The following is a 14,991-nucleotide window of genomic DNA, read 5'->3' on the forward strand; positions in this document are numbered from 1 at the left end:
TTAGTGGTGGTAAGAGCAGAGTATTTCACCTTCATCCCTGGGTGAAACTTACTTCTGCACTTCGTCAAACTTATTGCTAACTTGAAAAAAAAAAAGAAAAATCTGCAACCTTAAAAAGCAAAGATTCACATCTGCCAGGCATAGGTGAAACTCCCAGGAGCTGGTTCTTGACAGAGAGAGTTCCCATTTAGGTAAAATTCCCTGCTGTCATTTGGGGAAAGATGTGGGCAGGCTCATTTCCCTCCTACTCACTTTTCTCATCCTACAGCTTCAACCAGAAGTTACAGCAATTAAATGCTCTAAACTCCCATGAAACCCACAGTTACCCCCACCTACAGGCAAAAATAACTTTCTACTGCTCGTGGGCACATGCCTTGAACAAGGAAAAGGAGGGAGAGGTCTTGCCAAGCCTCGATTCTGAGAAACAACCAACCAACCCATCAACACACTTTGGAGGAAATTGAAGCTCAGGGACTGGCACAGAGAGCAGCAGCAAGGATGGAAAATATGGATAAAAGTGGCTCTTGGGCTTTCTCCTTCTTAATGCTGGTCTTCTTTGTTTTTAAACAGAAGCCATCAATTTTCATTCTGCCTCCCCACAGAAAGGAAAGAAGACAAGGAGGAAGATGGATTATACAGTAAATATTTTAAAAAGTTACTGCTCCTGCCCTTTCCTGGCAATGAGGCCTTCCAGAGAAATTAAAGCTACACAGACTTTGGCTGAGATGAGGGACTGTGTAATATTTGAAAATATCCCTGTCAGAATTGCCAGAAATTTATACCTGCCATAATGTAACTCTTTTATTAAGGAGCATTAAGTCCTTCACCACCAAGAAACATTAAGAATGGATGTCCTGTGTGTGAGGAGAGTGGGAGGAGGGAAGAAAAAGATGTTTGCTTAGTTGAATTTTTCCTTAAATGTCCTAGTTCACAATTCCATAGAACCTCGCAACCCGGGAATTTAAAAAACTTCCTAAGCGACTAATAAGGCATCACAGCACCTAAAAGGTGAAGAGGTTTAGTTGACACAGCTGGTCTGAATACCCTGACACTCAGCCAAAATGGAACTCTTTGGTCATTTTCAAGGGGAGAACTTTTGGGTGTTACAATATCATTAAATCAGAAGACAAGTTACAAATGCTTTTCATTTAAAAAGCCGAAAGCAAATGGTCTTGTTTCATTTCTGCAAATGGTTTAGTTCAAGTTGTCAAGAAGTTTAAGAAACTCTGAAAGCAGGTTAATGTTGTTGAGTACATGATTCATAAGAATTATGTGAAGGGGTGAAGAGAGGAAACTGTCACTTTTACTGCACTTGGATGCCAGCCCTAAAATAAGCTTCTTGAAACAGTTCATTAAAGGAATTTCAATGACAAAGCCAACCTTTATCCGTTCACAGAGGACTTCAAGCCTCCTTTTATAGCACAGAGATTACTATATTTGGCCAAACCTAGATAACATTAAAGCCATTATCACTGCAGTGAGACACTATAAATAGCAATAGTAATGTAAAACACTTAAAATTCTGTCTGGGAAGCATGATAGATAAACAATATTATCTATGCATAATTTAGGGCTTGTCTATCAGCCATAATCTCATTCATGATAACATGAACAAATTTAGTTACATAATTCACCTTTTTGCTTACCCAAAATTACTTGCATAGTCTTGGGAACTCCTTTCCTGATGGCTTTTGACAATAGACTTTATATTTAACACACACACATATGTGGGAAAGGTCAAATCATGCTCTGAGGTTCTGGATTTGTCAAAGTTAATTCTCATTCAATAAATCAGGACAGGAAAATGTTTCATTCTCTGTTTAAAGGTTCTGTTCATGTGCATTGAAAAAGAGGGTATTAACCTCAAACATTTGCATCTTTGTTTTGTCACCACTAAAATTTTCAGAAGAACATGATCCTGAACCAAATTTTGCTGCCAAAAATTACAGGAAATTATATTTTCATTGTAGATAAATTAGTCTCTGAACTTTACTTTCCGTAACAATAATCAGGAGATTATGAACTCATTTGCAGGAAATCCAGATAAAAAGATTTGCTCAAAAATAGTTGACTTTTACCCATTCAGATCAAAAGTACCACAGTATTTTGCATTTAAAAAATCATCTTTCCCTTATGGAGATACAGCCCACCCTCTAAGGGAAGTGTACCACAGTAAGAAATATCATAGCAGAACTGCTCCTTATGGAAGGAAGACTTACTGCTGCTGCTTAAGGAAGATCTCTTCTACACAGGTTTAAACTGACTTATTTTTTCCTTAAACAAACAAGAAAGAAAAAAATAGAGAAGTGTGTAACCTCTTTTTCTAAAAAAAAAAAAAAACCACACAGAAAAACTCCACAAAAAAAAAAAAAAAAACCCAAAAAAAAAAAAAAAAAAAAACAAACCAAAAAACCTGAACCATGTAACCTAGAGTCTAAAACTAAGCATATAAAAGCAGAACTGTAAAGTTAAGGACACTTCATTTTTAAACTAGCAAAGAAAACCTACACACATTAACTTCACATAATTTTAGATTAACGTTTTCTGCTGGTAGAGTGGTTTGGGTTTGGTTTTTAATTAAAATTAGAGGTGGTCCCAAAAGCCCAGACCCAATCATCCCTGAAAATTAAAATATTTAATCTTGTCTGGAAGAGAATTTAGCAAGCCACTTCTCCCACACAAAATGTCAAACCAGGCTAAGTGCACCAGGCTGTGCTCCAGTGCCTCCTGAGTTCAAAGGACCCAAGTTAAAGCCATCTGGTTGGAAACCTCCAGAGCCTCATTATTTCCTTATTGACAGTGGGTTTGCAAAGCCACCTCACTCTGAAGATCCAGTAAAAATCAAGATGTTGCATTCCAAGCTTTAAGATGACAATCAAACTTTTAAATTAATAGTTAACAAAAATTCCCATCCATTATACTTTCATTAAAATCTGCCTTTATACACAATCTTGGGGAATGGCAGGAGAAAGCATCACTGAATACAGCTGATGGAGAAGGAAAACCCACAGCTCTGTGCAGACTTTCCCACTCCTGTGAGCTGCAGAGGAAATGCTCCTGCTGATAAATCATCAACAGGAAGCCAGATTCAATGGCTGGGCACAGCACCCTTGCACTGACTTCACATACTTCTCAATTGCCTTGACACAATAACCTTTAGCTCATAAAACCTTAGCTCTTATGACATTTTTGAATAGTGACAAACACAAACCAGAATTGCTTGGAGGGTTCTCCTCTCAAAAGCCTCTCCTTAAGCATTTCCCTATGCAAAGTAAAGAGCCTGCTTGCTTTTATTCAGCCAGTTCATTAATCAGCATCCCTGAGATGCTGCCTCCCCCCTCCAGGGTGTTTCTGTGTGCACATAAATGCTTCAAAATCATCCCCAGCCATTCCCACTAGAGGTGGTTTCAGTGCACCCAGGCAAGAGCAGAGGCTCCGTGCTGAACTCCTGGTGTGAAATGAGTCATTTGTTCCAAATCATGTTTCCTTTCTTCAATATTCGCACTTAGTTATTCATTTCCCTAAAGATGAGATGTTCCTGAGTTATTTTCTATTTGCTCTCAGCGTATACACTATTTTATTCCTATTTCTTATCTCACTTTTCCAGCCTTTTCCATGATTTCAGTGGGCTGTGATTTAGGACCTCACAGGCACAGACAACAAAGCCCACACTTTGAGGAAGATATAATTTATGTTGTTTCCTCTTAAGATCTTTTGAGACCTTAGAGTCCCTTTGCACTGGAGCTGGTTGGTACCTGCAAGGGCCTGATTCCTAAACACTCATTAGCATGAGGAATAAAGTCAAAATTCCTTGTAAGCAGCAGAAGTGACACTATTACATAAATGCTTGTATTATTCAATAAATATGCAAGATATGAAAATTAAATGTTTGCCAGAGTTCTGCTAGCTACTCATCAGGAACTGACTGGTGCACATAGCCATTTATGTATTTGTGTTTCACCTTTCATGTTTCTTCACAGCCATAGCTGAAAATCATAGCCCTTCTCTCTTTCTATACACTTAGCCATGTGCCATTTTTTGATGCATCTTTTGAGATCTCCATACCAGCCATTATCTTTGGTCTATTTTTCTTCCAGTCACAATTGTTATATCAGATTCCCCTTCCCCCTTTAAAATTTTTCATTTGCAAACTTAGTTCGTTTATTTATTTTTTGCATATGTAATCATATAGATTAAAATTTCAAATCAGTATCATCCTAAAGAGACAATCAGCTTTACTAAGATTTGACCACTGAACCACTTTCAAACCTGCAAAATAATGACATGGAAATTGATGTGGAAGACTAAAATACCATAGTCTTATGGCATGCTAATGAATTGCACATAGTTTGAATGTCAGGTTGACCTTTGAGTAATGGAAAAAAGTAATTCACAATCAGCATCTATCACAAGTAATTTACACACCTACTTGAACAAGCTCAGTGTCATTAAGGAAAAAATGAATGTGAAGACACAAAATGTAATTTACTGTAGACTCTCCCTGATTTCAGTGAGCTTTATATAAGACTACATTCAACACTGAGCAAGCTCCCAATTTTCTGCTTGTACATTGCCTCTCCCAGCTACCCTCAATCCTAAGGTAAAGTCTTAAAATGCATCAGAATTTCATGTGATTTTTTTTCATGTCAGCTATTGGAGGGTGCAGTATGTTAGAAACTCACTTTTACTTGTTAAGCCTAAAGTGTCAGAAAATATAATTCAACCACGTACTAAAGCTGCACGAGAGAGAAAAGCTACAGAGGGAGTTCACAGGAAAAACTCTTGTTGTAAGGGGAGATGGAAAAGGGAAGCTCTCTGTCCCCAGTCCCTGTGTCTCAAAAGAAGCATTTATAGACTGACAGAGCTGTTACACAGTTCCAGGACCTGGCTTAGCTGAGACATAAATGTTCTCCAAAGAGATCAGGTACAACAGCAGAGGTGAAATGCATTAAGATCAGGTTAAACTTTGCAAGTGCAGCCTATAAAACTATCAAGCTACCTGAAGTACTACATTATTGCATCTTCCCTGGGAAACTGGCCAGGGGAACCAGGAGATGCTCAGAAGCTCCTGAGGCTGGACTACCCCAGCAGCACAGGCTGAGTTTGATTTTGCATGACTTGCCAGAGATTGGATATCAAACTCTTCTCCTCATCCAGGTAGACCAAGGAGCAACACATTGCTGGGTGACTGAGCAGGTATCAAGGCTGTCACTAATGGACCCCCTGCTTGTAATTCCAAACTGCCAGAAACCACTCCAGAAAATGTAGACCTTAGCCAGGCTCTGCAATTCACCCTGTGGGAAGTGCTCCCAATTTTTAAATTGCATTCCATCATCTCTTATCAGAGGGGCGCTTGTAATTGTCCAGAAATAACTCACCCCCAGTATAACACCGTCTCAAAACCATCAACAACTACTCCAGCAAAGAAATAAGGAAAAAAAAAAAGGAAAACGTAAGGGAAGTTCAAGTAGCTTCTCAAAGAAAGATATTGTTTGAATGAGGCAATCCTTCCACCATCTTATAAACAAACTTTCAAAAGTCAGCTAGCGACACTTCAGAGCCTTTATACTGATTTTGGATTATGTGTCATTGACATCTTCATCCCTGGGCATTCAGGGCAAAGCACTGGGAGGGTCCCTCCTCCCCTATGGCTGGGAGACAGGCTGCTGTTCTTACCTGACATTGTCATGCTTCTGGATGTAGATCTTATGAAACATCATGTCTTCCTGTTTGGCATTAATGTCAGCTTTCATCTCCATGGCAACATGTCGAGGAAGTACAGAGAGCAGGAGACGCTCCTGTGGAGTCAGACAGATGAACCAATTAAAACACCTGCTGCCCAGTTAACAAACACACTTTGTTCCTTACTGGGGAGAAATGACTCATCAGTTTGGTGAGAGATGAGTACAGCCAAGCAAAATGGGCTCCATAACCCCAGGAGCTGATCCCCTAACCAGTCATATGCAATTGCCTTCCCAACCCCACAATAAGAATTCAGTGGTTTCAGAAGAAATGTATTATGTTGCATTCCAGGTGCACTGGGCTTACAATTCATGGTTGCCAATTCTCATGCCAACCATGCAACTCAAAGAGTGTCCGTGCACCATTCTTGGAAGGACTCTGATAAATGAGATTGTCTGACCTCCCACACAGTCTCTGCACACCACCACCAAGTCTTCCTTCACCTAACACCAGAGGAATGATACCCCAACACCCTTGGGCACTATTTAAAATTCCTTCCTTGCTTATCTAATTATCTAAGCACATTCCCCCAGCAGGCACAAACCTGCTCTTAGCAGCTAAAATGTCGTAGAAACGCCCCAATAACACAGCACGAGAAGTGCTACTGCTACACTTTAAACTGCTGGTAGTGCCCAATTGCATTAAGATCTGTAAACCCACCCACTCACCTACCAAAATTATTTTCAATAACCACAAACCATCAACAGTTTGTGGCTCTCCTTGCCCCTCAATTGGCACTTTCATTTACTGATCACAGATTTTGTGTGACTTTCGTAACATTACTTTACAAGCTGTTCCTACAGAGTATGCAAAAATTGACAAAATGATGACTTCCTGGTGATTTTCCTAAAAGCTCACATAAAAGCAAGTGCTTGTTATTATTCTAAATTTGATGCCAATTTCACACAGAAATTATAGAATTGAAATCTGCAGGTAATTTGTGCCCCAGGGATGCGTTTTTGTATATCAGGAATCACACCTGAGAATTCTGCCCAGAGCTGCATTCTATTCCCAGTCACACCCCGTGAAGTTCAAAAGGTTTTGCTATGGCTCATGAAGGTGCGGAGCATCTCCTTTGGGATCAGCTCTGCTGTGGTCTGGTCCAACCTGCAGGCAGTGCTCTGGAATAGCTGAAAAATCCCAAAAGTGGGATTTTTTTTTCTTGTGTCACTCTTTTCTTTATTTTTCCTTCCCTGCAGTGAGCAGGAGGAAGAGAAGGGCCTTCCTTCTTGATGACACAGAAGGAAGGTCCCCAGCCTTATCTAATAGCTCATTAATTCTCAACAACACAGGGAGCAGCAGGGTTCAAACTCAGGCCTCACTCAGAGGGGTCAGCAATCCTGTCCCAAGTACTCACATCACCAAACCACTTGTCCAAGCTGCAGTTATAGGCAGCTTTTTGGCTTCTAATTCCTAGCTTTAACTGAAATTTCACCATTTTTTTCTTCCTCTAAGGAGAGAGAGGAATCCTGGGGGAACCAGAGGAAGATGAATTCACTGAAAATGTGCTCAGCATGCACTGAGACATTTTATAGTCTGTAGCACTGCCCAGTATTTCTTTTAACCATAAAGAGAGCCTGCCTTCAGTCTTTGAAGAGATAGTAATAACACAGAAGATGTGTTGGAGGGATTTCTATCTCTGCTTAAAACTGCAGCAGTCATGAAAAGACACTTGTTTTTTAAAGTACTGTCACCATCACTAGCATACTGCAGGTGCTAACAGTTACATATCCTTATTTTTTTTTTTAAAAAGCAGCTCATGAATCATGCACATGTCCTTAGGCTTCTGTCAGCTATTGGTGCACTCCTTGAGTGGAAAAGCACAACACATTTGTATGCTTTCCAGAGTAAATGCTGCATACCCTGTTGTCATTTGCATATTCTAATAGGCATCCTCAAATGTGTGAAAGCTGCTATTTTATGTGTGATTTTACACATCCTCTAAATAACTTGGAGCTTTACAGGAGGTTTGGGGGCACCCACAGGTTTGGAACACTCCCTGTGGGCGCATGGGCATGGAGCATTACTCGCTTCCAAAACAGAGAGAGGAGCCTGAGTGTCTGTTTGGAGCATTCCAGGAGATTGTCACCTACATTTCCGAGTAGCTTTTACTTGAGAGCCCCCACCCCTACTCTTCCTGGCACCACAGGAACTTGCCAGATTAAATCACCAATATTTTCAAGACACTTGAGATCTCCAGGAGCTGCACTACTGCTGCTCTGAGCTAATAATCAGGACATGAGATAGGCTCATCAGGTGAAACAAATGCACGTGGCACAACATCCCTTCATGCAGCTACTAATTAGGAGGTTGAGCTGTGTTACAGAGCTGAGCATTATCTTTATTCTGTTTGCTTGGAGTCATCACAATCACTGAAAATAACCTCTGAAGGAAAGGAGAAGGCTATAACAGGAGGCTATAACAAGTGCATTTGTAAGGCATAAGCCACATGAAAAGGCCTTCAAAACAACACAATCCCTGTGTTTTATTTCAAATGGAGCAGAAAAATGAGGGTCTCCACTAGAGAACAATTTTCGTTTTGCTTCAATAACTAGAAAGTGCTGCAGCCCTCGCTGTAAAATCCTGTATTAGGCACCAGTGAGGTGACCAGGACTGGTGTTTTACAAGGATAACAAGGCAGCATTCTGACCTGATAAAAATGCAAGAGCAAATCCATATATAATTCTCCCTTCAAAATAACATGCAAGTATAGTTCCACTGAATTATACATTAAACAACTGCATCCCAAGGACAACTAGTCTCTAAAACAGGCACATAGATGAAGGAGCTCAACACAGATCTACCCTGTTTACATACGTACACGTGGATATATTTGTGCATGGGCACACTCATCCTCACAATGACTCTGCAAAGAAATTTTAACTATTTATGAAGTCCTCTCCCAAGATGACCTCAAATCACTGTGAATATTTAGTATGTTAGGATTTTCCATTTCTCCTCAGATATAGTAACAGTTAGTTTTTACCAGAAGTGATGCTGAGATGAAAAAAAGGAGAGAACAACTTTACAGAGACAGAAGACATGCAATGCTAGAATTAAGACAGTGCAGTCCCAACAACCCATCTCTTACCCAAATGCTATTTGCTCTCTACACAATGTGGAGAACACATGATTTTTCATCCAAGAATATTTTGTTTTGGGCAAACAACACCAATTCCTGTTATGGCTCTGTCCTAGCTTATCTCAAGTAATGAAATCACAAGTCATCTTTTTTCTGCATTGGATATTCTGGAATTTCTATTTACTTTTAGGCTAATTTTGGGTGCTGTAGATGCTTAATAAAGGAAAATACAAGGTCATTTGCCTGAGAAAATCTGCCTGCCTTTATAAGAGAACAGCACACAGGAGCACCATCAATCTCCAGAAAAAGACAAGCAACTATAAATAACAGTGTTGGGCTGTGCAGTTGTGTTTTCCTCCACCCCTGTTTGGACATGTGGGCTGAGCTGTCCTTATCTGTGTCTGCTGTCACCTCGTGCTTATCTCAATGCATTATGCATGGAGTCATCTGAACTGAACCTGGAGATCAATGTCAGCCCAGGCTGTGGCAGCAAATAATCTCATTAGGAGTCTCCAGCTGCCAGGACCCACAGCCACTGCTGCAGGCACTGAGGAGCACTTGGCAGGGACTGGCTTTGACCCATGGTTTTCTGATGTCCTGGCTATCTTATGTGTGCTATGCTTCCTGGAGAGGGGGAGAAGAAAAAAGCATCAAGACAGGGCATTTGTCAGGGCTGCTCCAGGGAGCTGCTTCTGAGACAGAAGTGCCCAAATGCAGCAGAGTACAGGCATCTGAGCCACACTGCTCAGGCTGCCTCTCAGCAGGGAGCACAGGGCTGAAATCAATGAGTAAAATGGCACATTCTCTTGGCTCAGTCCTTTCCTCCACTTCAAGGTGTGGAAGGAATAGGCTGCTCATTTCATCTTTCTGATACAATATTTGTTGCAAAGGAAAAAGGAGTCTTGAGTGTGAATCTTGTTTTCATACAGAAAGCACCAAATAAGCACATGCACATGTTATTTCACAGTAAGGATTGAACAGCAGCTATGTCAGCCAGAGGTACCTCATGAAACACTGCCAAAACACAAATCCATAGATGCAGATGGGCTGAGACATGAAGGAAAATGAAACTGAGTTGCCACAAAGATGCAAAGACTCCCCAGCTGATTAATTCCCCCGACCTCTCCCCAAACCCACAACCAAGCTCTGAGATATCTCCCAAGGGATGAGTGGAAGTCCCATTTCATGATTAATTTCAAATTGGACTGAACAGACCACTATGAGATGTAGTGCAGGGCAGAGATGTGTGTTAGTTAGCAAGGGAATAGTTAAGCTGCCCCAAAAGACCTTCTGTGTCTAATTCTGAGACACAAGAGATTCATTGCAAGAGAACCCACAAATGAATTAGGGGAGCACATACATTCAGCACCCTGACAACTAAGCTGTATGTTGGCAGCAAGAGAGCTTTTTTAGCAAAAAAACAATGAAGCTCATGATGAATCCCAATTTTTGAACAAATACAATTAATTTGAAGACAATAGGATACAGAGAGGTGTGTAAGCAGGTAGGAACCTTTGATAAAGGAGGGAAGAGGATCTTCTTTGGAGGCATCAAGGAACATTACATTGTGTGGACCAATTCTTGCCTGCCTTACAGCTCTCTTTTGGCCGTGGCTTGACATGACAATCATGCCAGGCTTTGACCTTACAAAGAGGGTCAGTCCAAAGCCTGTGTGTTGCATCTGCATTTAACACTTGGCAGCAATGATGGGTGCAAAATCTATGCAGACTCTTTGTGTAATGTGTAATTTTAATCCACGGAGCACATGCCACTGGATATGTAGCTTGTCTCTGGAAAAGTCCATCAGAGTATTAGACAAGAACTACACCCCTGAGCTTTCTTCCAAACCCTTAAAAATCCTGTCCTCTAACAACAACCTATTCTTGCCTGGATTACTCATGAAGCAAGAAGCCTGCAATGCCATCCTACAGGAACAATTTGCATGTTAATTCTGTTTCAGCATTTTCATGCTTTATTTCCAACTGTTGCTCTTACCTGCTGCTGGTTTTCCCTTTGAGAATGCAGCCTGGCTTGTATGCATTCCCTGGTCTCCTGGAAAGCCTGTCTTTGGGACACCTCTGCTGGGTAGTGGGTACACACGCCTACAATGTTTGTACAGGAGAAGATGAGAACATTGGAGACCAGCTGCAAAAAAAGAAAACAAAAAAAAACAAAAAAAAACAAAAAAAAAAAAAAAAAAAGAGAGAGAAAAGAAAAAGAGAGAAAAATATTTGGTTACACTTTGGAAAACTGCCATTGGTAACAAAACACCAGCCAGAATCCAGCCCCTTCCATGACTCCTTAAACAAACACATATTTAAACCTCAGGCTCTTAATTTTAATGAATTTTATCTCTCTAGTCTTTAAAATATAAAACTTCCATATATGACCTCAAATATAGGTTCTTTCCACTGTGTACTACTTCACAAATAAAAGATACAATTTGACTGGTAATTCTGCAATCTTGCCTTTGGTTATCTATTATCTGGGAACTACTGAGACACAAATCAATCTAAAGTGCATCATTGCTCCATCACTGGAGGTCACATATAACTCATGCAGAGAGATCTGGCAGAGGAACACTAATATTTTCATGTTTGTGCACCTACATATTTGGCTCAAAAACATTTCAAAGGTACACTAACCATTGTTTTGAAATAGTGCTTAAAATACTGAATGTAAAGTGTTGGTATTCACAAGGTTTCAGAGTTGTTTTTATAATCTAGTTCCAACTCAAAATTTTATGTTTCTAGATAAAAACATATGTTTTTTACATTTCTATGGATGAGTACAGAAATGAGTTGCTAAGTCTGAAGCATATTTCAGTTGGACAAGCATGAAGGAAGAGCTATATCACTCTTCCACTCCCATGCATGTTATGTTTTGTAAGGAAGCAATCACATAACTTTTGCTGAAAACTTGTGTTGCAACCTTTTCTTTCCCAACTATTTTTTAATAAAAAGGAAAAAATATTCATGCCCATTGCTGGTATTTGTTTCAAGCAGAATGCTCAAAGCCTGTTCTGATGGCTTAATGTAAACATTTCCCTTAGCAGAGGCCAGTCCCCATAGGACTTTTTGAGACTTGCACAAGCTGGACTGGATCACCCTTTGAGGACAGACTTACTTGTAACACCTCTGATCTCTTCCAGTGGAAAAGACAGTCAGACCTCCAAGATTCTTAATAATACAGATCTTTGCTCTATTCCCTAATGAGCCCAAATATATCCTTTGCCTTTATTAATTTTTTACTTGCAGAATAAAAAAAGCAGTTTCTAGCCCAGCCCATTCCCTGAAAATATGGAGACACTCTGAAGGGCAGGAGAGCTGCAGGGCACCCCTCAAGCCCTGAGCTCACAGGGGGTGCTCAGAACTCCCCAGACCAACTTGGACACCATGGAGGAGAGAGGAGCTGCCTCCATCTCAAACATGGACTCACATCCCCAGAGTAACAACCTCTCCATAAAAATCTGACTAGTATTACCCCAACTGTCTGATTACATTCCCATGCTAAGGACAGCAACAATTCTTTTATTGAGAACTCCAACTCGAAACAGGATTTAGACAGAAAAACCTCATCTTTCAGCTCAAAATAAGCAACACCATCAACCACAGGCCTTAAACAGTCAGGTTGTGCTGTTCAGGGTGTGTGGTTCATACTGGACACTGAGACAGGGAGTACAAAAAACACCATCAGAACTGACACTATTGATAACATTTTTGGAACACCAAGCAATTTAACTTTTCTGCACTCACTAATGTCACTATACACAAACCCAAGGGACTTCACAGACTGATTTACAGATGACCATGCTTCATCAAGTTGGAACAAAAACTATATTGCAATGTAATTTTCAAGTAGTGGGGGGACAGGTATCTGTATTTATTCTGTTTAGCTGGAGCTCATTTAAATTACAGTATGGCATCTTTGCAACACCCTGAAACACAAGGAGTGAAATTACTCTGTATTATCTCTGTTACTGTGTAACTTTTCTGTGAAAATATTAAAGATCTGCAGAGATTTAAAACTGAAGCTCCTTTTATTTGCAGCCACACTTGTTAGTGAGAATGAGAATTTTGTTCAATATCTGTTCACAATAATTTTCTACACAGCCATTTTAAAATACAATAAAGGAAAAAAAATCCTAGGAGCAACCATTTTTTTTTTTCACAGTCCTCTGTCTTAACAAAATAAATTTATATCCTGTTTGCCAAATGGTACTACTTGCTTATCAGCTTCCTTGCCATTTTGCTATGGTAACCAGCTTCAGTCCCAGGAGGAAAGAGATGATGTAGATACTAAAAATCTGATTCCCTAAGCTCCATGGCCTGAAAAGTAAAAACATATTATGGCAGCTATTTCAGACAATCTGTGCTTGAAGAGCTGTTCAAGGCAACGGAAAGATAAAATTGTCTGTTTTGTAGTTGACTTCCTTCCCCTGCCTAACTAGAGATTTAAAGTAAGAAGATTGCTACCTTTCTGCTTTTGGAATACAATAGTTTATAAAGACCATTTAATTACATGTAACTCCTAGGTAAGTTAATAAACCTGCCTGCAGTATTGGCACATGTGATATTTCATAAACTAACACGTTCACTCCTCCATGACCTGGGTGAGGCAGAGAAATGCTGCTCTCCTGCTGCCACCAAGGCAGAGCTCTTCCAAGGTGATTCAGCACCTAAGGAAGAGCTGTGTGCTATGAGGGGCTTTCAAAAACCACAGTGGCTCCTTAGTGCCACTGAAATAATAGATCCCTCCATCTCAGACAACAAAACAGTTTCCAGTGGCTTTGATTTCATCGCACAAACAGAGCACTGCAACGCCTTTGTTGAATCTCCCGCAGGAAACTGTTTTCAATAATTTTTTCCCCTGGTGACTGAAAGGGAAAAAAGAAAAGAGATGGAAACAGTTTAGTTCCACATGTTCTAGGAGTTATGAAAACCTGGTATTACAAAATCAAAATGGAGAGCTAAATTTGGCCTGACACCAGTGCTATAAAATTGGTGTTTTGGGCACCTCAGGGCAAGCTGAGGAAGAAGCAGGATGTCTCAGTGGCCAGGAGAGAGCCTCCAGACCACCACAGCAGAAAAAGTATCAGCTTGCAGCAATACTGCCACACTTCCCCCTGCTGTGTTTCTATTCGATAATTCTTCAAACACCAGATGCTATTCAATATGTAATTAAGAGACAACAACATGCTTAAGAGAAATAGCATCAAGATAAATTTAGTTAGTTCCCTACCTCTGCCAGAGCAAACAAGGCTGGCTACTGACATGAGAAGGTGGGCCATGTTCCTTGCAATAGCATTGCTTATTATAAAAGTCACAGCTTATGTTTTTTTTTGCCAAGTTACTCTGCTTTGGTGCACCTCTGTTGAAGAGGCTCAGGGTTACTTCTGCTCTAAGATCACAGCATTAGGCTATTCCTTTTAGTTTCCAACACCACCAACCACTATTCTGTTTTTCTATTTATTTTTCATTTAAATCAAAATATTGTTTCAATATTTTCATAAGGTCCTGTTTTGCAAACAATTACTTTTGAAGCTTTTACTGTGAAGCAATAAAACTGTCACAAGGAGAAATAAAGCACATATATGGAGATTTAGAAGTCATAGGAAACAACCTGCAACAAACACCAAACTATGTACCCCCTCTTTCCAGTGTGACACTGCTCTGCCTCAGCTTTCCAACTCTCATGATAGTCAGCCAGTAGCAAATTGTTTGCTAAAGTGATCATCTGTGCAACTGCCAGATTAAAAGCAGCTAACACTTGACTTTCTAAGCTGCATTTCAAAGTGGTTGTATATTGAATTAGCAAAGTGGTCCAATTATTAATTGCAGGGGCAGACACTGAGATTATCTTTACTTTTGAGAGTTACTTTTTAACCTTTAAAAATTATTATGAAATCTTGAATACTTACTGTAAACAATGTAAGAACAAAAACATGACGATTACAAAAGCTCCAACTATCCAAGACAATTCTGCTACACCAATATGTGCAATCATGAATTAGAAGTATGGATGAATTCTAAAGACAAAAAGCACCAACATTATGAGAAAGTGTTATTGTTATAAGATATAGCTGGTGCTGTTTTTTAAACACTCTCCCTGAACTGCAATTAACCCTCTCTTGCCTCTTTATACACTACTGTCTAATAAAAAAATTG

At 40.0% G+C, this 14,991-nt stretch overlaps 1 protein-coding gene across 1 annotated transcript in view; it reads right to left on the reverse strand.

The window, feature by feature from the left end:
- ADCY5 (adenylate cyclase 5) overlaps positions 1 to 14,991 on the reverse strand; it is a 201,592-nt gene that overhangs the window by 72,766 nt on the left and 113,835 nt on the right. Inside the window, exons 2-3 of the mRNA XM_059475970.1 lie at positions 10,820 to 10,969; positions 5,677 to 5,798 (exon numbers count right to left, since the gene is read on the reverse strand). Coding sequence (XP_059331953.1) covers positions 5,677 to 5,798; positions 10,820 to 10,969 — 272 coding nt within the window. The remainder of the gene's footprint in view (positions 1 to 5,676; positions 5,799 to 10,819; positions 10,970 to 14,991) is intronic.

Source organism: Ammospiza nelsoni, chromosome 7, assembly GCF_027579445.1.
Source record: "Ammospiza nelsoni isolate bAmmNel1 chromosome 7, bAmmNel1.pri, whole genome shotgun sequence".
Classification (NCBI taxonomy): domain Eukaryota; kingdom Metazoa; phylum Chordata; class Aves; order Passeriformes; family Passerellidae; genus Ammospiza; species Ammospiza nelsoni.